The 25,365-nt window shown below is 41.1% G+C and overlaps 2 protein-coding genes across 2 annotated transcripts; both read left to right on the top strand.

Moving 5' to 3' along the window:
- The first annotated feature begins 1,127 nt into the window (after nucleotides 1–1,127).
- LOC103719669 (cellulose synthase-like protein G3) lies at nucleotides 1,128–9,904 on the top strand. Its single transcript, XM_008809017.5, has 6 exons — nucleotides 1,128–1,826; nucleotides 5,486–5,635; nucleotides 5,983–6,108; nucleotides 6,197–6,640; nucleotides 7,685–8,032; nucleotides 9,207–9,904. The coding sequence occupies exons 1-6, from the start codon at nucleotides 1,245–1,247 to the stop codon at nucleotides 9,759–9,761; spliced, it is 2,205 nt and encodes a 734-aa protein (XP_008807239.3). The 5' UTR covers nucleotides 1,128–1,244; the 3' UTR covers nucleotides 9,762–9,904.
- An 8,316-nt stretch (nucleotides 9,905–18,220) lies between these two features.
- Nucleotides 18,221–22,250, top strand: LOC103719670 (uncharacterized). The gene is made up of 3 exons (XM_008809018.5): nucleotides 18,221–20,030; nucleotides 20,428–21,587; nucleotides 21,690–22,250. Exons 1-3 carry the CDS (start codon nucleotides 18,851–18,853, stop codon nucleotides 22,023–22,025), a joined length of 2,676 nt encoding a protein of 891 aa, XP_008807240.3. The 5' UTR covers nucleotides 18,221–18,850; the 3' UTR covers nucleotides 22,026–22,250.
- Nucleotides 22,251–25,365: the final 3,115 nt, after the last annotated feature.

The raw sequence follows: 25,365 nt of genomic DNA, 5'->3' as shown, positions 1-25,365 counted from the left end.
CTTTCCTAGGAAAGTTATGTATAATTCCTATTATGCCCTTAATAAAAATTAGGTCTTTAATGCCTCTTTAATGCTTCTTTAATGCTGAAGGGTCTTTTTGGGAAAAAATAAAAAAGGAGTGATTCCCACCTCATGGGAAAGTAACTTTCCCATGTTTCTCATGGGAAAGACTTTCCCATGAAATGTGGGAATCATATTCTCATGGGAATACCACTTTCCCATCTCTCTCCTTTGAAAACTCCAACCAAACAAGAGGCATTTCATTACTTTCCCGTTGACCACACTTTTTCCCCTCATTTTTCTGCGAACCAAACGAGCCCGAAATGTGAGAATCACATTCCCATGGGAATACAACTTTCCCTTCTCTCTCCTTTGAAAACTCCAACCAAACAAGAGACATCTCATTACTTTCCCGTTGACCACACTTTCCCCCCTTCTTTTTCCGCGAACCAAACGAGCCCTAGAAGAATAATAAAATAAAACACACTCCCGAAATCGTGGCATGCCTCATGGTGGGACCCAGCAGACACACACGTATCTTAGCTGGATTGGCCGTTTGTTAACCGATCTTCACTCGTGCAAGCTCGTGCCAATCTCTTCTCATTCGGTGTTCACATGTGCCCAGCCTCCGCCGGGTCAAGCTTTCAGTCAACCGCAGCAGAAACAACAAACATTATATGTCCAGTTTAATCTGAATCTAGTTTGTTTTATAACAAAGTGTAGACTATTAAAACCATCATTACTGGTAAATAATAAATTAGCCATGCTATATATTCTAACTGCATCCCTCATCTATTGGAACTTGCAAGGCTGCCATCTATATTCAAACATAAATAATAACATTTTATATAGATGAACACTAAATGCTTGTTGACCGCAATCGGCACTAAAGAGTAAATGCTCGTCCTGTATCAGATTGTCTTTTGGTACATTTTTTCTTGGTATCGTGTTAGTTATCATCATAAAATAATATTAAAATATTTTTTTAGATGCAACTAGTGTAAAGTGACAAAGTACCGTTTTGACTTGGGATCCATTTATTGGATATTATTTTACGTATGAAATAATATTTTTGGTAAGTAATAATAAGGTTTTAAATAACAATTATTGTTCTCAAATTGTAACGTCTGTTGCTTTAAACTCTCTCTTCATCTCCCAGGACAGGGTCTATAAAAACTACTGGAGTCTTGCCACCTCCCTTACCCTTGGCAGGCTGATCGACCTTGTCGTTGTGCTAAGCCGGGATGACGACCCTCTCCGCCACCAAGCCCAAGCCCTCCGCCCTCCACACTCTCAAAGTAGACCCCTTGGCTCGCTTCAACCGTGTCCACTCTCTCCTCTACTCCCTTGGCATCCTTGCCCTCCTCTACCGCCACTGCACCTCCTTCCTCGCCTCCCCCTCCTTCCTCTCCCTCCTCCTCTTCCTCGCCGATCTTGTCCTTGCCTTCATGTGGGGTCTAGTCCAGCCGTTTCGGTGGCGCTCGGTCCGCCGCCGGGAATTCCCGGAACGCCTCATGGACACGGTGGGGCGCCGGGAGGACTTGCCGGCGCTGGATGTGTTTATATGCACCGCGGACCCACACAAGGAGCCGCCCATGAGCGTCGTGAGCACCGCGCTCTCGGTGATGGCCTTCGACTATCCGACCGATAGGCTGTCGGTCTATGTCTCCGATGATGGGGGCTCGGAGGTGACTCTTTTCGCGTTCATGGAGGCGGCCATGTTCGCCAGGTACTGGTTACCCTTCTGCAGGGAGAACGGGGTTCAGGAGAGGTCTCCTGAGGCCTACTTCAGCTCCAATATGTGTGAGAACTATGACAAGATGAAGGTAAACAACTCTCTCCTTTAGGGTGCATTATATATTCAGTTTCTACACTGCTGGCGATTTAAATAAAATACCAGTCGGGTCTTCTCCTTTACTCAAATAAAAAACTAAATAAACAGATATGAAATAAATGGAAGAAAAAAAAAGATCAAAGTTTCATATCTCAATAAAAAGGTTACTAGCTTTTTTTTTCGTCTTTTTGAAGAACAAAAAATAGAACCCTGGAAATGAATCCAAGATTTCATTGAGATCATGAAGGATAACAAGATAAGGAGATCCTTCCAAGAAAGAGTCTACAAAATCAAATATTTTATCGACAACATGGACCACTAGTTTATCATATTATTGAGATATAAAATGCTACGAATCACACGAATTTTAAGACGTGGACATGGGGCCTTTTCTTAACCACCGCCATATTTACACTATAGATGGCATGGCTATAGATTGGTATTCAATGGATTTGGGTTGTATCTTTCATACATACAAAAAAAAAAAATTGTTCTTTTTTGTCGGATTACATCCTGCATATATTTTAAAACACTTCAAACGTCTTCATTCAACTATCTGCATAGATCTCAAAGTGGCTGTTGCGCAATTGAATGGCGGATATGTGCCAAAAAAAAATAAAATCTTGTTTCGCGCAAAAGATATGACCCTGTCTGTCTTTAATTGATAGGTTTAAAGCTAGATAAATATGCATAAATTGCATATGTGCAGGATAGCGAGAGTAATAAAACATCCACACGCAAAGCTGATGCTTAGCCTCAAGGGCTCAGCTATTACAATATTGTGGTTTAACTTTGATCCGGTGCTCGGGCACGAGGATAGATTTCTGTGTCACGTAGTGCTTGGCCAGCGTCGGTGGACTCTCCGCCAATAGCAGCATAGCTTGAAGTTATTTACTATCTTAACTTTGGAATGCGTGTCCATTTTGTTGCTTTTTGGCTATACATTAGTTATTTTACGTGGTATACGTAGTAAAAGAATAGCTGTGAGGAAATAATTAAACATTAATTCTGAAATAACTAAAAACTCTGATAAGTAAAAAAATATGAATGGGTAAATCAAACCTCGTTGTGACATCTTAACTACATTTTTCCAAATGAAGAAAAGTATTCCAGGAGGCATATATTTTTTATCCTGGAATATTTTATTTTGGGAGTACCAGCTCTGATTTGGGAAGGCTGTTTAGGAACAAAGTTTTTTTCTAAATTTTCTGTTAGCATTGTCCTCTAGTTAAATTAAGTCAACACTTGGCATGACAAGTTTAGTCAAAGAAGAACCCTTAGCAATAGGTTCTTATTTTAAAGTCATTGGCGTTTCCGGCCCTATTTTGTTGTCTAGAAGGTAAAATATAAGATCAATTATATTGAATATTTTTGTTCAAAATTTAGTAGTTGAAAAGAAAATTATCTTCACCTTTGAGCTGTCTTCTTTCTCTTATCTCTGCTAGCTAGCTGTGCTCACACGAAATTAGTGTGAGCAGCTGATATACCAAAAAAAAGAGAAAAAAATTATAAAAAACAAATTGAGTGAAATATTGAGATAAAAATTCTCTCCAACCACCCTTTTTTTTGGTTAAAGAGACTGTCAAGTCCATAGACAATTTAGTTAGAATAAGAGTTATTCCAACAAAAACAAATCACCAACGTCTTGCTCCTTTATTTTTTTTACCGCAATCGACCAATGAAAAATTCTCAACTTTGCTTATTTTCATTTTCTTTTCCTTTTTGCTAGAGAAAAATAACTTTTTCAGTTTTCTCAGCAATCAAACCTAGACTTAAGGTTCAAACTAAGAGAAGGCAATCTATGCAACATCACTATACTCTTAGTCTGCTTAATTATAGCACTCCATGAATGCCAAATCTTGTGAATTGCACAAAACCTTTCCAACCTTATCTGATGTTCCATTGAATGGGCAAGATAATTTGTTATTTTTTCATGAGGAGCCTCTTTTGAATTTTATTCGACAAATCCTTGTCTATCAAATCCTTATCTCCTTGCTTGATTCCTATGATCTTCCTCGCGCTCTTGAGATAGTTGTCTCATACTTGAGCCATGCTTCGGTCCCTACCATGGAATCCAATTTATTTGCAAGTGTGGCCCCTCTTAATTTCTTAGGTCTTGTCCACAAGCCTATCAATTATTTCCAAGCATATCAACGATTCTTTGCTATCGTGCCAGTGGTGTACAAAAAAGATTGATGGCAAGGTGAGAAGACTGGGTCGTCCATCTCCAGGGCAGCAATTTTGTCCCAAACGGCAATAATAGCTATCAAGATGCCCATTTATAATGGTTAACCTGAAAGACAATTGCAAGGAATCATCTTGAAACACATCGTTGTCCGAATGCAATGATATGGATAGGCTTAGATTTTTCCTTGCTTGATTCAAAGCACGAGCCAGTGGAGGATAGAAACAGAAGGGCAAGGACAAACGAGACTGTCAAAATGGAGAGAATATAAAATTTTAATTCAAGTATGAAGAAAGAGAGAGCATGGTTGTTTATTTATATATAAGGTAGCAGATGCACACGTGTGCGCATGGACGCTAAGGTTCATGTTGAGTATCCTAACTTGGTATCTTGATGGGCTCGTTGCGGTGATTCTACGTAACGAGGATGCATTTTATATTGGTCCTTGTCCGCCGACCTTGTTGAAATTTTTGAATACTTTTACCACCTGTTTCGGTAATTCAGTAGGATTGGGCTGAATTTCATATTGGGTTCGTGGATTAAATATCTTATTTAAGCTTAGCCTATATTAACCCAACACTCCCTAGCTAACCCGAATCTCGTGGGAGGGAAAAAAAGGATCTTCATGAATCTTTTCTTTTTCTTGCAAATTAATGGATCCGCAAGATAGAATTTAGGCTAAAATTTTAGCAGATTCTTAGAAGATGCAGATTGGAGGGGTCAACTAGCTCGAATCTAGTATGCGTGTATATATTTATGTATATCTTTATATATGTAGGTATGTACTCTTAAGTTGGCAAATTTAGAAGCTAAAGTAAGTTAGGCATATCGCCTTTTACATGTGAGAGTCTGACCACTTAATCTCACGAGGCACCATGAAGATGGATGAAAGTATTCGACTTAATCTAAATATGATAATTTGATGATTGTATTTGTTACTATTTGTCCTTGCTATGCATGAATTTTGACTTACGTTCTAGATAAATTTTTTTAGATTTTTTACGTATATACCCTTCTAAATGTTCAAATTTATGTGAATATTCTTACAAAATTAATACTTGCATATATATCCTCATAAAACAGTTATTTTACATATATGGCTTTCTTTTTTTTCCCTATATATATACCCATATTATCTAATGCCATTAAGAAATTGAAATTAAGAAAATATCCTTAAGCAGTAGATGTACAAAAATAAAAAAGATTATATAGATATACATCCAAATAGTAATTTTTTGAAAGTTTAGGAGGCTATTCACGTAAATATCCTTTTTTTTTAAAGGTTGTGATCACACTAACTTGATTTGAAAAAACCAATTAATCTTTCATTGATTGAAATAACCATTTTATTTTTTTTATATTAGCATCACCTTTTTTTTGTTGTATGTTATATAACTACATATTATTACACCATACCATTCGATTAAATATGTCTCTTATACAATTTTTGTTTCTTACTCCTTTAGATGATGTATCAAGCCATGAAAGAGAAGGTGGAGAATGCACTACAAAGAGGCCATGTTGCTGGCAATGATTTAATTGCCGTTTCGGAAGAACTAGAGATTTTCAAAAAATGGAAGGGATTTACCCGTCGTGATCACCCTTCAATAATTCAGGTATTCACCACTTCCATCAAATTGTCCGTCATCAACTAACTACTAATTTTTGAACTACTTACACATTCATAACTCCTCGCTACATTTTTTGTAGTTCCCTTGCTACCGACCACAAAATGATTTTGTCGAAACTCGTACCCCTATATATTTCTCTGCCAAAACAAACATCAAACTATATTCTCATAAAAAAAAAAAAAAACTCAACTTTGACATTTAATTAACTTCGAGATAAATGGATGATAAATTACATAATAAGTCCTCTTCATAGAGTAAATATAAAGGAAGGCATGAAGTCTGTCTCTTATTGTATATTGATCAATATTAATAAGATGGTTGGTGTGGACCAGGTTTTGCTGGAAAGCAGTAAAGACGCGGATATCATGGGCGATGCATTACCAAACCTCATCTACGTTTCCAGAGAGAAAAATATCACTTCTCCTCACCACTTCAAGGCTGGTGCTCTCAATGCCTTGGTAAAAATTTCTCCCCCAAAAACTTTCTGAAAAATGAACACCCTTTCCTTAATTCCCACTAATTCTCTTGTTGTCGTTCCATCAAAAGGTCCGCGTGTCCAGCGTCATGACCAATGCCCCGGTGGTCCTCACTTTGGACTGTGACATGTACTCGAATGACCCCAAGTCTCCTTTCCGAGCTCTGTGCTATTTGTTGGACCCAGCCATGGCTTCCAAGCTAGCCTACGTCCAGTTTCCGCAGCACTTCGAGGGGCTCAACGAGGGCGACATCTACGGGGGCGAGATTAAGCGCCTGTTTCGAACTAACGCGCGAGGGATGGATGGGTTCGGTGGGCCCAACTACGTGGGCTCTAATTGCTTCTTTTCGAGGCGAGCCTTGGGCGGCATCCGCTCCTCGGCCCTGGCTCCGTTGGACTCGCACGAATCGAAAGAGCCGAGGCCGTGTGGTTCGTTGCGTTTGGACTCGGTGATGAAACGGGCTCATGAAGCGGCTGGTTGCGACTACGAGGTTGGCACGAAATGGGGTTCAACGGTAAGTCGTAGAATATATTATGCAGCATTGTTCTAATGTTGCTTCTTTTTTTAAATGAAAAGGAGGGAGAATCCACCCTAAATTTTATTAAAATAAAAGGAGTACAAAAATAGGAAAGAGAAAAGAAAAATAAAAAAAAAACAAAACCCTACTTCTGTCCAACATATTATTATACAGTATTGTTCTGACATTCGTACTGAGAATTAAAATTCGGAATATATAGAGGCTTTCTGTTACATTATCCACATAAAAAACAAAAATCTAAATAAGAACTTAATTTGGTAGTTAACCTGTTATAGTTGTAACATTATAACTACTATTTCTAATTTTTGATGTTCACATGATTCCATTGTTTCTCTATGGTCGATAATTAACGTTGCAACAGGCATTGCTTCATTCCCAATTAGTTTACTTTAAGATAGTAGGGTAAATAACAAGGGGCAAGAGTTGTATCTTTCATGTGAAAGAAGGACTCATCTTCTTCGTACGAATCCATCTTTGGATCGCACAATAGTCGCTTCGAGATTTGTCCAAATAGATGAGCGATGAAGTTTGGATTGCTTTGAGATCCGTATAAACTGCAATCCAGCAGACGTCGTTGCGAAAGAAGGTTGATCATTCTTTCGCACGAATGGTACAACCCTAGCCCAGAGACAACTATCGTCCATCTACTCCATTATGACGGATGAATAATGATCAAAATTGTATAGAAACACAAATGGGAATGAATTCCGACCGGCTAAGCCAGATGTTATGTTTATATTACGGACATTTGTACAATAACAGAGTTTTACGAGGGTATACACGTAAATATTAATTTTGAAAGGGTATTCATACAAAATCTAATATTTAGAAGGATATTTATGGAAAAAAACTCTTGCATGAATGATACAACCCGATCCCAAAGACAGCTATTGTTCTTCTACTCCATTATAACAGATGAAACACAAATGGGAATTGAATTCTGACCGACTAAGCCCGATGTGATGTTTATAGATTTATGTGATATAATCTTGTGGTAATTGGCATTACATATTTGTGCAGATTGGATTTCGATATGGGTCGCTTGTTGAAGACTTTTACACAGGCTATCGCCTTCACTGCGAAGGTTGGGTGTCCGTATTTTGTGATCCTGAGAGGCCGGCGTTCTCAGGCGATGCACCAAAGAACTTAAACGATGCCCTCGGCCAAGTCAAGAGGTGGTGCATTGGGCTCTTAGAGGTGGCCATCTCAAAGCACAATCCCCTCACTTTTGGGACCAGGAAGGCTTCCTTGCCCTTGGGCTTGTGCTATGGATATTACGCTTATTGGGGATCATGGTGTATTCCCTCCACAATCTATGCTTTTCTCCCACCATTAGCTCTCATCAATCACAAGCGCTTGTTCCCCGAGGTATGCTCCTCTTTCCCTCTCCAATGCACACAAGCAAAGAGAAAACTTTTTTTAAAAAAATCTCTCAGAAAATCTTCAGTCAAGTTTCGAAAATTGCAAAACTATTTACACAGCTACTAAGAATAAAAAAGAATCCAACAAAACATCTATTCCAAATGATTGACAGATTGAGTATATAGGGCCACTTTTTGTTACATGTAATTGGACACTTGCAAGTTTAGCCTTTGCATATAGAGTTTTTCAGTAGAAGATTTATGTGAAGCAGACATTCACATGTAACTCCAGCTTCCCAAGCAGTTCGAGTGCCTCCACCTCATATGCCAGAAATTGATCATGGTACAAGTTGTAGGCTTGTAAGAGTCAAGTGTGTTGTTGGTTGAATTCCAACTCTACGCCACTATTCCAGTACACCTTATCATCATGTACTTCTAGCATAGTAGTAGTAACCCAGACCCGTCAAGAGGTCGGATATTGCCCTAATCTAATCTGTTATGGCTTGATTAACTCTGGTTTGGCCCGATGATCCAAATTCTAGTTGGCTCAATGATCCATCAACTTAATCTAGTTGCATTTGGATTCATATAGACCTGATCCGACTAGAATATTTGTAAAAATATGAACTAGTAACATTATCAAATAGGAATTAGTCTCGGCATGCAGTTCATTAGGCTTAATTATACTTGAAATATTTTGTTTTCATTTTAGTCACTCTAGAGTGCCAATATTAGATGGCCATGGCCATTCTGCATCCTTCTCTAATCACCTCAGTGCAATACTCCTCTCTCTTCCCACTAATACATCGATCGATACCTGTTCTCCATGGATTAGAGGGTCGATCTTTTCTACTTTTCCTGATCGATCTATTTGGTTAGATTTATTTATCTATTTTATATTTTCTTACACTCTCTCTCACATGTAGGGGGACTTCTCTTTAACTAAGCCCAACCTATAAAATTCTTTTTAATAATGGGGTTAAAGAGTGCGGAGATAGGGTTCAAACTCAGGATCTTTGCTCTAATACCATATTGAAATGACTACTTTTTTTAAAAACTTAAGCCAATAAGATGAAGTAGATTTATTTATATATTTTATATTTTCTTATAGAATCCTCATAGCCCTCTCCCTTGAATGACGAGGAGAACCATTTTCTTGACTTGTTTTACTTGCATTGCAGGTTTCTGACCCATGGTTCTATCTGTATGCCTACCTCTTCTTGGCTGCCTACTCTACAGACCTTGTCGACTTCCTCACGGCTGAGGGAACAATTCATAGGTGGTGGAATGATCAAAGGATGTGGATGGTGAGAGGCGTCACATCTTTCCTCTTTGGAACTACCCAGTTTGCACTCAATCATGTCGGAATATCCACTCCAGGGTTCAACGTAACCAGCAAAGTGACGGAAGAGGAGCAGAGCGAGCGATATGACAAGGGTATGTTTGATTTTGGTGGCGTAGCATCGCCGTTCTTCGTGGGTTTGGGTACGGTGGCCATCGTAAACCTGAGTTCCTTCCTCATGGGGATTGCAAGAGCTGCAAGGATCGAGGGGGTTTTCGATGAAATGTTCGTGCAGTTGTTCTTATCCGGATTCGTCGTGGCCAACTGCTTGCCTATCTATGAGGCCATGTTTCTGAGGAAGGATGCAGGGAAGATGCCAGGAAATGTTACGTTAATCTCCATTTTGGTGGCAGGTTTCCTTCACTTGATTGGATATTTCATGTTCACAATTTGATGAGGTTGGCGTAACCATAGTATGATTGTAATTGCAACCAGTCTATTTAGTTCAATATTTTCGCTCAGATACCTGTAGTAGTATTTTATGGTGTCATGGTCCCATAATAATTCTAATAAAAGAGGTATCACATAAGTTTATTAGCTTGGGCCGGTTGTTGCTAGAGTCGTGGAGGACTTAATAGGGTTCAGTAGGACCTAGGTCATGAGCAAGCCTCCCTCTCTCTCGAGTAAGATCTAATCGTGACGGAGGAGATTATTCTTGTCCCATATTGGCTAATAAAAGAGGTGCCACATAGGTTTATTGGCTTAGTAGTATTTTATGGTGTCATAGTCCCAATTATAACTAATAAAAGAGGTGTCACACGAGTTTATTAGCTTGGGCCGGTTCTTCATTCAACAGCTTAAATTTTTGTGCTGTGAGTGTATAACTAGTAGTATCAAAGCCAGATGCATTATGCGTCACTATTTTTGTTAGTCATGTATGTCTCTCATTGAGGATTGCTAGAGTCATGGAGGACCTAATAGGGTTCAGTAGGACCTGAGTCATAGGCAGGCCTCTCTCTCTCTTGAGTAAGATCTAATCGTGATGGAGGAGATTATTCTAATCCCATATTGACTAATAAAAGAGTTGCCACATTGGTTTATTAGCCTAGGTCGGTTTTTCTCTCAATAGCTTAAACTTTTCGGCTGTGAGCGTGTGACAATTGGTATGTCAGAAATGAAACGATCTTTGTTGAATCCACCTTAACTATCATACTTTTGAGTTCTAAGTTAGTTTTCAAACTAGTTTCGCTGCTCAAAAAAAATAGTTCTCAAACTAATTTCGTGCTGTGCTCCGTGGAAACTTTTGTTTGCGAGTCTACTTCAGATTGTTTCCACGTTCTCCTTTTAGAAAAGATCACTTCCACAATCCATAATTCAATAGGTAAGTAGTAAATAGCTGGTTTTCTACTGTTTTTAGATGCAGCAAGCCCCCTCGCACGATTACAGTAATTACAGTAATTGAATCTCCCCCTTGCACAATTCTATCACTCTGAACATGATCAAATTGGGACGGATTTAGTGAACACTGGGATTGAGCCTGCCTTCAGAATATCAAAACATCCTTCTTCACAAGTGGTTACCGAGGAAATTGGAAGAAAAAAAGATGAAGAGATTGCCAAGGATTCCACAATGAGGTTGCCAAGGATTCCACCTTGATGCTAATGTATCCTTGCTACCAAGATAACAGATAATGAACGAAATATATAGATGAATTTTTGTGATAAAAGAAAGTTTGCTTGGTGGTGACAATTCAAGCAAATCTCTAAAGAACTTTTCTAGGGGACAAAAATGTTCTGATAATTGGTGGTGACAATTCAGCCGTGAGAACAAAAGAAAAAGAAAAAAAAAGTGAGGCGTGGCCTATCCTCCTCTCTTTCTTCTTCCACCGCAAGAGCAATAGAAGAAAGGCTGCAAAGATCTTCTTCCTTTTCTTCTTTGTTCTTCCTCTCTAATGCAATCAAGAGTTGATTCAAAGGAGAAGATTTCAGCCATCAAAAGAAATTTCTGCAAGGAAGCTAGCACTCCGGGAATATTCAAAGACTTAGATTGGTCCTCTATCTCGTATGGATATCCGTAGAGGCTGGACGCGTGTGCAGCTTCAAGCGAACCTTCCAACAAATTCACGATCATCAGATTTGCGGTAATCATCTACCCGCAAAAGGTGAAGAACTGATCTTCCTAATCTTGTAAAAAAAATTTAATCCCAATCTATCTACGAACGACGATTTTAAAATACGTTCATGCGATGAACCGGATCTCGCGCATGCTCCTTTCGCTGCGTTCTGATTTTTCTGCAGCGTGCGTGGGATCGCAATAAGATTCATATCTTCCAAGTTCTTAATGCCAAGGCCACCTTCAGATTTAGATTTGTACACATTTCTCCAATTAACTGGACAGTGAAATCCACTTACTGAATTGGATGCTTTCCAAAGGAATGCTGTTTGGACTTTGTCAATATAGAAGTCACACATTTCAGAAGCCTGAAGATCACACAGTATTTGCCTTGTGTTGTTTTCCTGACTTCCTTCTTTTGACAGCTGATGTGGTTATGAATAAATCTTAAAAATTCAATCAATCATGTTTTTGGCATTATGCTCCCTGAGCCGAAAGAGACCATTCCACCAAATCTCGCCATCAGATTACTAGAAGCTTTTATTCTTGAAACTAAATCATCTTGTAGTTTCGTATATGCATGTTCCTATAAAGCCTGCTATCTTTATGATGGCATCATCACATTATTAAATTTGTTTTTTGTGATGATTTATTCTGCCTTTACCTCACCATTCTTGAAGTGCAATATGAATCAATTTTTCATAAGTTGCTCACTCATGTCAATTTGTTTCCGCCATGGTATATGTTGCAGTGGCTTGTTGCATGGTGTGGCATGTAAGTGGAGGTGTTCAACCGAGGAGCGATCCCACTTGCATAGGCCATAAATTAAGAAAAAGAACAAGGCAGGAGAGAGCACCACATATTTAGATGGCAGATACCTCCTCTCTACTTATTTCACCAAACCAGAATCCATGGCTGTCCTAGAGTCCTGTCTTAAACAATGGGGAAAAAAGAGGGTCACTAGGTTGTACAAATGTAGGCCATGCTCCTTGTTTATTGCTTTGACTACTTTATGCATTTATTCAAATCAAGTTTTGAGCTAATGCAGCAAATTTTTTGTGCACATCCTTGGGCTGTAGTGATATATGTGCAGATTTCTTAGGCTGGGATAAACAATTTAGCTTTTACTATGGTACTGGTTTTCTCCAGTGGGGATTCTGAACCATCATTTCAATCTGGTTGTATACGTTGATGCACCCCTTATCTTTTACTTCATCTTTGTCATGTTGAGGAAGCTGTGCTATATTTGTAGATTGGTGTTATTGGCTTGAATCCTGGTACTTCATATCAATATCATTTGTATGGTTGTTTTTCTCCTGCTGCTATATATGCTAAGTATTAATGAGATTGCATATGCGAGTATTAATGAGATTGCGGTCAAATTGGGTAGCTACGAATTTGAACAAATCTTGAAATTAGAAATTTCTTAAATGTGGTTGTGCTGTAAAATTGTTCACCATGCATCAGGCAAATCATAATTATCACTTATTCTTTGCTACTGTTAGAAGTAACATGAGAAGGTGTTTTTGTTTTAAATTTAAAAAAAACTTTTGTTTTCTTTAATTTGGTTTCCCTTTTTTTCCCTCCAAATATTGTATTGAGGCTTTTATCTGCGAGCAGGAACAATATATGAGGAATCCTACTGAAGGGCAGTGTCTTAGCCATATTATTATTATACGGGGTAGCATCGATGTTAGAAATTTCATGAGTGTGATAGTAGAAGATGTATTATAAGAAATGTTATTTGCCACGCGATGATCCTTCTTGTAACATTTGTGCTGCCCCTTAAATTGCTACTTTTTTCCAACCATCATTATTCATTGTTAGGGATTATTCAGGTTACCTAGTGTTGAAATCACTACTTATCCCAAAAGCTTAAGCTTATAGGATGAAGTAGATTTATTTATATATTTTATATTTTCTTACACTCTTTCTTACATGTGGGCCGGACTTTTCTTTTAATGGGTGATCCCAACATGTAAAATTTTTTTAATAATGGGGTTAAAGAGTGCGGAGACAAGGTTCAAACTTAGGACCTTTGCTCTAATACCATATTGAAATCACTACTTATCAAAAGCTTAAGGTGGCTGGGTTGCAGCCGATGCCTGACCTTAAGGTGGCTCGATAGAAAATTATGGCTGGCTTGTTGAAGCACATGGCATAATGGTAAGTCCTTTACCTCATATTGCTCTCTTATGGTTTTAGCTGGAGCAGAATGTTCTATCGCCTTCGCAGCAAATCATATTCGATCCCATTGCCTCAAATCCCCTCCCTTCTCTCTCAAATCCTCTTCTTCATTTTCTTTCAAAAGTTTGCAGTTGCCAAATCATAGTTTAAAGACCTTAAGCTGTTGTCATGGGGCTAGAATCTGGATTTAGGGATGCATATGCCTTCATAAACATCAGACATCAATGAAGCTACTTTACTTGAAAATATGGCTGTGAAGTATGCCAAAGAAAATGACTGCTTGCATTCTTATGAAGACCCAACCCAGATCAGCAAATAGTCTTTTATTTTTGCACACCTGAAACTATCACTGCTTTGGTAGAAGTGGTCGCTGGTGCTTGCTTAATTGAGAAGGCGATTTTCTTGGTGTTTTCCCTTGCACAAACTAGAAAGATGGAAACATCATCATTCATGGGGGCATGGGCCCTGATTTCTTTCTTTTCCTCGGAAACTCTGATATGATTTCACCAGATCTTATTCATTTTTATGTGGGCATGGTTCTATGCAAAAGGGGTAGCTTTCTTCTGGCAACCAACCAAGTGACCAACCACATGGGCAAGTACCAACTGTCCTCATGCTTCCATAGGGCTCTAACAAGATATTAAATGGAGCTTCAAACCTTCTAAAAAGCAAAGAAAGAGGACCTGGTTAAACCACAAATAAAGACCAAACATAACATATATCCGCATGTTCGGGCAATTACATCGTAATATTTTTTATTGGATTGGCAAGTGTCGAACCCCTTCTTTGGATTGATTAAGCCATGTCCTAAGAGGACTGAAGAAGAGAACTGTTATGGGATTTTCACCCCGACAACAGCCCACACACCGGCCGAGCAAGGAAAGCGACTGCGTCCCTTCCCGAGGTATTGTCCGCTTTGGGGCTAACCCTGCCGGCGTGGAGCTCGCACAGGGCGCACACCTGACCTGCGGGCGCAGAGCTCGCACAGGGGGCTTGGGCGACCCCTCACGGTTTTGTCCCACAAAAGGGCCCTCGGGAGGAAAGGTTGGACCTCCTCATTATAAGGCACAGACCTTTCCGCTGATTAGCCGATGTGGGACTAAAGTTCGGAACCCCATCCCACAACACAGCCCCCCCCCAGCGGGAAGGTCTGTGCGCGGTCGGGGCCCTCCTTCTAGCGCCATCTGTTGCGGAATTTTCACCCCGACAACAGCTGAGCAGAGAAAGCGACTGCGTCCCTTCCCGAGGTATTGTCCGCTTTGGGGCTAACCCTGCGAGCGTGGAGCTCGCACAGGGCGCACACCCGACTTGCGGGTGCGGAGCTCGCACAGGGGGTTTGGGCGACCCCTCACGGTTTTGTCCCACAAAAGGGCCCTCGGGAGGAAAGGTTGGACCTCCTCATTATAAGGCATAAACCTTTCCGCTGATTAGCCGATGTGGGACTAAAATTCGGAACCCCATCCCACAACAAGAACCTTAGTGTCCTTAAGCAATGATAGGTCGAAAGCATGTTCGATCATTTGACCGGCTAACTAATTCATTTTGATCTCAAACTGAATTCATTGTTCAGGAATGAGCAGTTGGTGCTGCATCGAATAGGTAAATGGGCTGGCTAGGAGCCATTAGTTACCTATTGTTTTATTTCTTGTTTTTTTTTTTTTTAACCCTGCTTGGGAAAACCATATTATGATAGCGGGAGTAACATGGATGCCAATCTTTTAACCGGTGGAGCATCAGAACGCAAATCCATCCCATATTCCCAGCTTTTAACTAGTATCCTCTTCTCGGACCCCACTCTTTCCATCCTGAAGGGGGAGAACAGAGTTTATATTTATGATGGGCCCTTGCATTGAAGACCCGCAAACTCTGATTGTCGGTATCAGTCACGACGACTCATTAAAGCAATAGCCCGTGGAATTCAAGAGCATATATAACCTAGCGTAACGAGCGGACAGCAATTTAATATATTCTTTTAAAGGACTAGTTCTTACCGAAAATATGGGTGGGTAAATTGCCAATCTTTGCACCAACATGTCTTACACTTGACACACTTTTTTTTCTTCTTCTGTAAGTAAAGAAAAAATTATCCAAGTCGTAAAGAAGATACAACCCGAGTCATCATCGTAGCCTGGGGTTGTATCTTTTGTGAAAAAAAAAACGATTGATTTCCAAAATACTCCAACATCTTTCTTTTATTCATATGCATAGATCTCGAAGTGATTGTTGTGCAGTCTAATGATTGATGTCGTGAGAGAAGATGAATTATTTTTTTATGTAAAAGATACAATCCAAACCCTAAGCTGTGTACATTGATTTCCTAAGTGATATATGCGAGAAACTTGCTTCTTGTTACCTATGGCCAAGTCTGCAGCTTGAGATGAGAGATATTACAATAAGAGTAGACTTTGCACAATTAGAGGAGGCTTTCATGTTTCGTGTAGACTTCGTATTTTATTTATTTTCAGCCACAAGTGCACAGCCGTATCCTGTTAAGGGTGGAGACTGCAAGTCGTGATGTTCTTTTAAGCCCAGAAACCTGTCTCAAATAACGTCCTTGTCCGAGAGTTTTGAACATATTCTTTCCACACGTATGACTTGTGCTCCCAAACCTGGAAGCAGTTCCTCTACTGACGAAGTAGAAGCGATCCCAGGAAGAAGACAGGAAGATGGTGAGAGTTGGCTGTCAAGGATTCGAGGGCCCTCGGGGTCTAGGTGGTGTTCCCAAAGGTGGTACCAAGCTCGACCTAGAATGCTGCCATTCCTTGGAAAAAAAAAGAAGTGATCCGGATGCTATTAGGCACCATGAAGCTAATGATGGGCAACCTACTTGGTCTTTGTTTTTTTGGAACAATTAATCTCTTTGGCTGTGTTAGGTGTAGACAATTTCCTCAGGACAGAAGCGAGAAGAAAAAGTTGATTGCCCATTCTCCTAACAAGATCGACCACCACTTAAAATTACGAGACCGAAGCAATGATGAACTAATTTAATATCCAAATCACATCGTTTGGCCTTGTCCTAGCAAGAGTGATCACTAAGCTTCATGGTCGTAGTTGGGTAATCATTTAATAGGAGGATGAGTGTCAAATAGTTGGGAAGAGAGAAGCTTTCCATGTGGCCTCAGTCTTTTTTTATTGGAACTACAGCTTGGTCTGTTCCCATACTTCAAGAGTTGGGATAGTATGGGATATTCAATTCTAATTCTATTGGATGCTGCCCTGGATGCTGTGCTTTTCTTAGGCAACTCCCCACTTTACAGGTCTCCAAAGCGAAAGCCTCCTTTTCTGGGACGGCTTTACTGTTGTGATGATAAGGAGAAGTGGGGTTTCATCCAAAAAAGATGAGAGATGGATCTGAATGACTTAAACTAATCTTTGAAGGGCACGAAGAGATCAGTTAGAGGACGATGTAGTACTTTTTTTCTTTTTGAACAAGCTAGGGAAGCTTAAACAATAACAAAAATGACAATTTTCATACAGAACATGATGGTAATTAGCCTTAAGGACTCTGTAATAATTGTTTTATTTTAGCGAGTCGCCTGCATTCTGTGGCTTCCAAACTCGCTTTTCCTCTCACATGCTTGATTGCTTCGACTGCAATGCACTGAAAATTAATTATTCTGGCACGTTGCCGGATGACTTTGTCTGAGTGTATAATTTATTTTCTTGAGAGGATCGGAATTAAAAGGTTTGAGCGGCTGAGTTTATAAGTTAATGCAAGCTGTTTCGCAGCATTCTATGGTGCCACTAAAATAGGCTTAGACAAATTCTATGACACTTTTTTGTTGGTACACCGGTATCTTACCCTAAACGTAAATGGGTACAATCAAGAAAATCAGATAAAAGAAGCTGGCCCAGCGGGTGAGGAACATCCGCTTGATTCTTCTAAATAAAATCTCCAGCATGCGGTGTTGCATAAGATGTAATCCAGCCAGTAGCTAAGTTGGCCTTTCGATACACATGCATTGTCTTGAAGGTTCTACAGTCTTTTGCTATCCACCGAATATTTCAGAGTAGAAAGTATCTATCTAGCTCGAAGGGTCACCCATAAATCTCTCCGACCGCCGCAGCCATTTCACCATCCAAGTGTATATACTCCCCCCCTACCTATGGCACTTCAATATCAGAAGAATAACTTTAGTTATATAATGCGCAAATCAAATCATTTGTACAAGGTCAGTTCCTGATTTTAAATGCATTTATACACCTTTTACCTTATAGTAAATTTTTTTAGGCAACTCTCCATAAAATAGAAATAGAAGAGCATCAAGAGATTCTGGATAAAGAAAATAATCCTTTATAAAGGTTTTTCCTTCTCCCTTCAACAAACTAAAAATTCATTAAACTATCCGGGCACCCTAAGTATAATTTTTCTGAAAAGAAACGTAATCTATGGCCCTGAAAAGTTCACAATATAATTAAAAACTTTTCAGATCACCAGGATAACAGAACCAAAATATGTCCTTTTCTTCAGACTTAAAAACCATAAAGTTAGAAAGACCTGTCGATCATCACAGGACCACAGCACTGGAGCGCACGCCGGGCTCAGAATCGACAGACCTAATGGTGCTCTTTTTTTTCGCTTCTTCAAACTCACTCTACTAATAAAGATTTAACGCCTCCTTATTTTTTTTAAAGGATTCAACTCAGGTACTAGCTTGTATCCTTTATCGTAGGTGAAAGGAGCTCCTTTTAGTCTCCAAGCGGGGACGACAAAAGAGGAGGAAAAGAAAAAAGGGATCGTGAGAAAGTGGGCATTCGGTTGGTCTTTTTACTGAAAACCAGGTCGTCTGTCCATAATTTTCTGCTGCTTTTCTGACAAGTAGAATCTCTAAGGCCAGCCGATTTCTCACCCCTTCGCACGTGCCAATCCATTCCATTGGCACGTGCCACTGCCATGATTTCTGGGTAATGCCCTTCCATCCACCATTCTCGTTCCTCTCTCTCTCTCTCTCTCTCGCTCGCTCGCTCGTTCGTAATGGGAGAGTTGGGTTTCTGCCTACCTGAAGGCATTTGGTTGTTCTGGGTGACAGCAGCGTGATCACCTCTCATTCAATTAGTCCCATAAGTTCCGCTGCTTGTTCTGAGGACAAGAGAGAAGAAAGATAAGATTCTGTGGTGGATACTGTTGGGCTGCTGCTGCCTAAGATTCTGTGGTGGATACTGTTGGGCTGCTGCTGCCTCTTTTTCCAGTTGAGCTGAGTTGGTGTTTTCCCTTTGGGGTCCATCCTGTGCTTGAGAAGAAAGATGGGTGAGGAGGAGCAATCCGCTTCGCTGCAGCGGATGAATGATGGCGCCTATCCGATGTGTTTTGGTGTTTCGTGCGCTTTCGTTGCTCTTCAACTTATGTCGAGGATGGGAAGGCTCGATGCTCATCATCGGCGTCGCGTAGGCGAATTGATGCTTCAAGGGAGTGCGCAGCTCTTGGGGTTGCTTGTAGAGAGAGTTCAAAGAAGGGCAGAGGCATTGGAGGAGGAGCTGAGGAAGGCCGAATTGGAGGTTGATGAGCTAAAACAGAGGAGAATTGAAGATGCCAGGGCCAATGAGAAGGTCGTGAGCATCTTCGCTGCTCGCGAACAGAGCTGGATCGCGGAAAGGAAGAGCCTGAGGCATCAGATCCAAGCACTTGTCGCCGAGATGCGAATCTTGAAGGCAAGGAATGAAGAGGCCATGGTGGATCTGAGGAGGAGAGTCGAGGAGGAGGAGCGAGCGATACGAATCAAGGACGAAGCCTTCGAGGAAGAAGCAAGGAAGAGGAGAGAGCTGGAGGAGATGCTGCAGTTGGCTGAGGAAGCAAAGGAGGAATTGAAAGAGAGGACGGAGGAGGAGGCGCGGCAGCACTCAGCTGAGCTTCGGAAGCATAAGACGGCGTTTGTGGAGCTCGTCTCCAGCCAGCGCCAACTGGAAGCTGAGATGGGTCGCGCCCTCCGACAAGCTGAGGCGGCGAAGCAGGAGCTTGAGGAAGTCTTCGAGCGGAAGGAGGAAGCGCTTGCGATGGTCCAGAAGCTCTCCGGAGAGACCGTGAAGCTTCGGAACGATTCGGAGCAGAAGGATAAGATCCTCTCAGCGATGCTGAGGAAATCCAAGCTCGACACTGCAGAGAAACAGATGCTGCTGAAGGAGGTGAAGATATCGAAGGCGAAGACGAGACGAGCTGAGATGGAGATGGAGAGATGGAAGAACATGTGGGAGTCGCGGCACAAGAAGGGCTGGAGGTCAGCACACTCTCTGGAGGTAGGTCCTTCGCAGAACCGAAGGGCAGAATTGCAGCTTGAGAGCAGTGGATGCACTTCCAAGACTCTTCTTTTAGAGTACTTGGAAGCTGAGAGCAGGCAAGAGCACGAATCTTCTGCAGCAAAGGGAGAAAACATCATTACAACGGTCGAATGTTTCGATCCGTATTCGAGCGATGGGAACGATGAGCCTGGTATGGTTTTGATTTCTTACAAATGCTTAGTGCTTTGAAGCTCTTTATAGATGCATTGTGAATCAAAATTGAAAAATTGCTGCAACCAGAAATTTCCATAAGATAAGCAGGTATCAATTTCCATGTTTCCTGTCTAGTGGAGGAATGCATTCTCTTTTTAAGTATCTCTGAACAATTTGCATCTCTGAGGAATTAATAGCAGTATATTTAATTTTCTGGAGTTATAAAGTTTTAATCCATTTTTGTGCCATAAATGTTTTTAGAAAGTTTTCGTTGGGTGTGCAATTAGATACCTAGAACAATTCATGCGAAGAACTCTGAACGGATGAAAGTTCTCGCTTACTAATTTAACGTTTTCCTTTTCCTGAGCTGCTCATCTTTTCTTGCTATGAAACAGTTAGCTATGACTTCGAACGACTGCAAGATTGGGTTCGCTTGGAGACCGAGAAGTATGCAGCTGTGCTTGAGCAGAGGCATTACGCAGAGATGGAGGCATTCACAGAGCAATTGAGAGCCAAAGATGAGAAACTTGAAGCTTTTCGATGGCAGCTGCTAAGCATGGAGCTCGAGTCAAAGCGGCTTCAGTCTCACATAGAAGGTCTCGATGGGAATCTATCCCAGTTCAAAGAGGAAAACTTAAGATTGGAAGCGCTGTTGTTGGACAAGGAAAAGGAGCTGATGTTGTTGAAAGAGAAAAGCAGATACCTTGTCCAACACTGCCAAAAGAACAACTCAAATTATTTTCCCAGTTCTGACTCCATCAGAACGAATTCTCCCAGATCCGGGGCTTGCAATCCTTGGTCAGAAGTGAAGCTCACAAAGATGAGACAAAGGGAGAAAGATCAGGAGTCCAAGACCAGCTTAGTTAGAGACACCCAGAAGGCAGGGAGCTTGGTTCGAGGGATGGATACTTGGAATGCCAGCGAAGAAACAAAACTGATGCAGCTGGAATCACATAAAAATAGAGAACTTATGCACAGATGGAGCACAGCTACTAATACCGCAGCAATTAGTCCAACTTACACAGCACGATCAATGGATAATTTTGAGGGCATCGCCATTACCTGTGTTAATGAAACACCTTTAGAAGAACCTAAAAGATCAGAGATTATATCAAGGGACAAAGCTGAGAGTATCATCCCGACCTCCCCGTCTCCCAAAGAAGAGATAGAAGAAGAGAGAGAGGTTAGCATGGACCCTGGTAATGTTCACTTGACAAATAACTTTCAAGAAGATGCTGACATTGATGATAAGTATTCTTCATCACCTGGACCATCGACTACGAAGAAGGATTCATCTTGGAGAATGGACATTCATGCACTCGGAATTTCTTACAAGATCAAAAGGCTGAAGCAGCAACTAGTTGTGCTCGAAAAGTTGACTGCAACTCAGGTGACGGAGCAGCCGACAATCAAGGATGATGCTTCGAACAATGCAGCTGACGAGAACAGGCAGCAGCAAGACAAGGGGTTCGTGATAATGATGGCTTTGCTAAATAAACAGGTGAAAAGGTATCAATCACTCGAAGAGAGGACCGACAACCTCTGCCAGAGGATGGTAAGAATGCATTTCAGGTTAAATGTCTATTTATTTCTTGATTTTAGGCAACAATTTAGGATGCAAACTCACCTTTTCTTCTCTTCTTTCTTATGATGTTAGCACGAGAATTATCGATCTGGAAGCAGCAGGAATTCACCAATTGGCAGCACAGAGGAGCAAACTGAAGCACTAGAGCACTTCCTGGAAGAAGCCTTTCAGCTGCAGAGGTATATGGTGGCAGCAGGACAGAAGTTGATGGAGCTGCAATCCAGGATGACTTCTTGCATTGCCAATGGTTGCGAACTCGGAGAGTCCGTAGGCTTCAATATGAGGCTGTTTGCAGATATTGTTAGAACTCTCTTTCAGGAAATACAGAAAGGCCTGGGGGTTCGAATAGCTCGAATTATTGGAGATCTTGAGGGGACGCTAGCTTCTGATGGCATCCTTCACAGGTGAAAAATGAAGTAAGATTCAATTGTTTTCCTTTTAAACAAGGCCATCTTCACATTGCCAACCACAGGAAATAATAGATAAATCAGAAGTGTTCTTCTTTTCTTTTCTGTTTTGGAACAGATTTAGAAGGCTTCGTTTTCCTTTCGCTGCTTGTGTTTGTAAAGAAAGTTACTCCTGTGAATGAAATGCCCCATAATATACTAACGGCAGGAAAGCTAGATTGTATCCCAACCTGTCTCCATGGAAATCAGGGAATTCAGCAGAACCCATCATTAGTTATAGAGGCTCTGTATTTACTGGCATCCGGGGCATTTCTCTAGATGGCTAAGTTGTACTTGATTCCAAGGTTTGAGTTGCAAATATGCTTCTCAGATGATTGGACTTAGCAACATGAGAGTTATCGAACACCTGATAGCAGCTTAAATTGCACACCTGATAGCAACATTAGAAGTGACAGTCTTCTAAACCTCCGTTCACTTTATTTGTGTTTCTTTTGTTGTCTTTTGTTGTTTTCCTTGAAAGGACGCCATTCACTTTGATTCCTAGGCTTCTGCTCGCATTGCCTATCTCACGAAGCTCCCAAGATACCCAGGAATCTTGAGTCACTTTTTTTTTTTTTTTTAATACAATCTTGAGTCACTTTTTTTTTTTTTTTTTGATGGGGGAGGGAGAACCTTACCGGCGTAGCAGCCTTTCTTTCACCAGAAAATATTCGATGCAGATTGCAAATTTCCGCGTACCCTTTCCGACTCTTAGGCTCCTCTCACTGAGATCAACATCCGCGTGTGAGTACGTCATCCCAGCGCCACCTCGGTACCAGCGAACTAGTAATGCTCCTACCAAAGGCGTTTAGGCGTGGGACATCCAGTTTTCAAATTTAATCGACGCCCGCGCATTTCGAATCCGGATCACTTCGATGGAAATAAAGTTCCGTTCTATCTGTACTACCATCTTGGTGGCTTGAGTCACTTTTCAATGTGTTCTCCTAAGACGTGTTGGCAAACCCCCAAGGATGCATCAAGCTTCTCTTTTTTTTTTGCTTCCTTTAATTAATGAAGTTTAGTTCTACAAGTGATTTATACAACTAGCTTTCTCAGTTTTTCCATCTGTTTTTACTTGATGATACAAATGATTTAGAGTTTCACTCTATTTCTCACCATTCGTGCATGTGGTCCTTACGACACTGTAACACAACAAGGCGAAGACCAATCAGTGGAGAGTTGCCACGTTAGTTGGTGACATCAATTTATGATGTGATGGTGGCGACAAATTTCCGTTGTTGGATCACCCGGAGAGATGGGTCCTGCGTACACTGTACGTTCTCAAATGTCATAATGTCACTTGATGACAAAAAAAAAAATCGGACTTAGCTCTGACTGCCTCCTTCTAATGGAATCTATCCACGGAAGGGCTGAAAATAGGCTCGGACCATCTTAAATTCTTCAAATCGAGCTGAGCTTCGTGAATTTGAGTTTAAATATTTAATTTTTTTTATTTTTCAGGTTGGGTTTAGGTATATCACTAGCTTGGCTCAAGCTCGGGTTCGGCCGAGCATGAGTATATGGCCTGAAACAAATTCGAAATTTAGATCCGAATTAATTTATTTTTGTATGTTGTTATTTAGAGAACATAATAAGAAAGTAAAGGACAAATTAGAAAGAGTTTAGTTGAGAATAATGTATCATGTATCATTTACTCGTATTATATGAGAGAGCCTGATTTTTAGCTAGCTCATTTCTTGTGAAGCAATATTGTAGAATATTAAACTTCAATCGAATTCAGGCCAGACCTATTTTTGGCCCAAATAGGTAATTTGGCCGACCCAATCAGATTCGGGCAGGGCTCGAGCCAAGATTATCCAAATTTTTTCGGGCCAAAGTCCGGCCCAAAGCCCGAAAAGATTCAGCCTAAGTTTGGATAGGAGCATGGTCCGGCCCACTTGCAGCCCTACTTCACAGTAGCAAGATGGGATTGGTGCGATACACTGTTGTAGTGGTGTAAGGCACCCATTTGGTGCGCCAGTTATGAAAGAGAAAATGTTAATCGAATTAAGGAATTAGCTTTTTAAATTCAACATTATTGTAGTGAAAAACTGCAATGCGAGACGCTACCCTTGCATGCAGGTGTAGAAGAAAATCCCATACATGCTATCTGAACTGGATCTCATATTACTTTCATGGCCGTAGTTGTTTTATTTTATCAATGATTTGCTTCATCCATTAGCAAATCTAAGGACTTGTCGCAAAATGCAAGTTGTGCAAGGAAGCTAGCGGACAGGGATGATCTGTAAATAGAGTTGGGCACTGGGCCGGGCCGTGGGATAGAGTTGGGCACTGGGCCGGGCCGCCCACGGCCCGGCACGAAGAGGGCCGTGCCTGGCACGGCCCGATAGCTACAGTGCCGGGCCGTGCCGGGCACGGCCCATTTAAAGGGGCCGTGCCGGGTCACAGGTTACTGGCCCGCGGGCCGACCCAGGCACGGCCCGCTTCGGGCCTGGGCCGGCACGGCCCGCTCTAGGCCCGCGGGCCAAGCCCGGCACGGCCCGCGGGCCAGCCCGGCACGGGCCATCAGGGCCTGGGCCCGGCCCGGCCCGATAAAAATTAATGCTTCATAAATTTTTTTAATAAATTAATAAATATTGAAAACTAAGGATTTATGAATATAAAGCTACCTTAATGGTGGGGGGTTTGGCATAGACCCCTACCAGTTTATTAATTTAAATCAAAATGGTACATGAAGGGAGGTTTGGACCTTGGTCTGACCTCCAGAATACAATAAAAATGTACAATTATAAAAAATTAAGAAATTTTACTAATCATCAGTGATTCAGTGAATCAGTATTCACTCTTCAGTCTTCAGTAGTGTTTGTATCATCATCATCAGAGGATGTTGTATTATGTCCACCTTTATCTTGAAGTCTTGCCTTAGCATCCAACCAATCTTTGAAGCAGAGAAGCATCTCCACCGTTTCACCCGTCATCCTACTTCTCTTTTCGTCAAGAACACGCCGACCTGCACTAAAAGCGGATTCCGATGCTACCGTGGACATCGGCACAGCTAAAATATCGCGTGCAATTGCAGACATAACAGGATATTGATTTCTAACACTCTTCCACCAAGATAATACATCTAGATTCTCTATTTGATTTTCATCATATGCAGACTGAAGATCATTTCGTAAATAAAATTCTAGTTCACTACTTAAAGATGAAGAAGATGAAGATAAACTTGAAGCATGTGTGTGTCTTCTCTGTGCAATGAATGAAAAAATAGATGACGAACGAGAACTACTAGAAGAAGGAATAGAGGTTTGTATTTGTGTTCTAGATTCACGAATTTTTTC

Source organism: Phoenix dactylifera, chromosome 1 (assembly GCF_051530095.1).
Source record: "Phoenix dactylifera cultivar Ajwa chromosome 1, Ajwa_hap1_PhDact_Kaust_v1.1, whole genome shotgun sequence".
Classification (NCBI taxonomy): domain Eukaryota; kingdom Viridiplantae; phylum Streptophyta; class Magnoliopsida; order Arecales; family Arecaceae; genus Phoenix; species Phoenix dactylifera.
Note: the sequence above shows the minus strand (reverse complement) of the source record. Positions and strands in the feature narration are given on the sequence as shown.

Bases quoted from the DNA above. Each gene is read 5' to 3' on its own strand.
- LOC103719669 (XM_008809017.5), top strand. From the start codon at position 1,245: ATGACGACCCTCTCCGCCACCAAGCCCAAGCCCTCCGCCCTCCACACT. The intron at 1,827-5,485 runs GTAAACAACTCT...TTACTCCTTTAG, and splicing joins AGAACTATGACAAGATGAAG to ATGATGTATCAAGCCATGAA. The intron at 6,641-7,684 runs GTAAGTCGTAGA...ATATTTGTGCAG, and splicing joins GCACGAAATGGGGTTCAACG to ATTGGATTTCGATATGGGTC.
- LOC103719670 (XM_008809018.5), top strand. From the start codon at position 18,851: ATGGGTGAGGAGGAGCAATCCGCTTCGCTGCAGCGGATGAATGATGGC. The intron at 20,031-20,427 runs GTATGGTTTTGA...GCTATGAAACAG, and splicing joins CGATGGGAACGATGAGCCTG to TTAGCTATGACTTCGAACGA. The intron at 21,588-21,689 runs GTAAGAATGCAT...TTATGATGTTAG, and splicing joins ACAACCTCTGCCAGAGGATG to CACGAGAATTATCGATCTGG.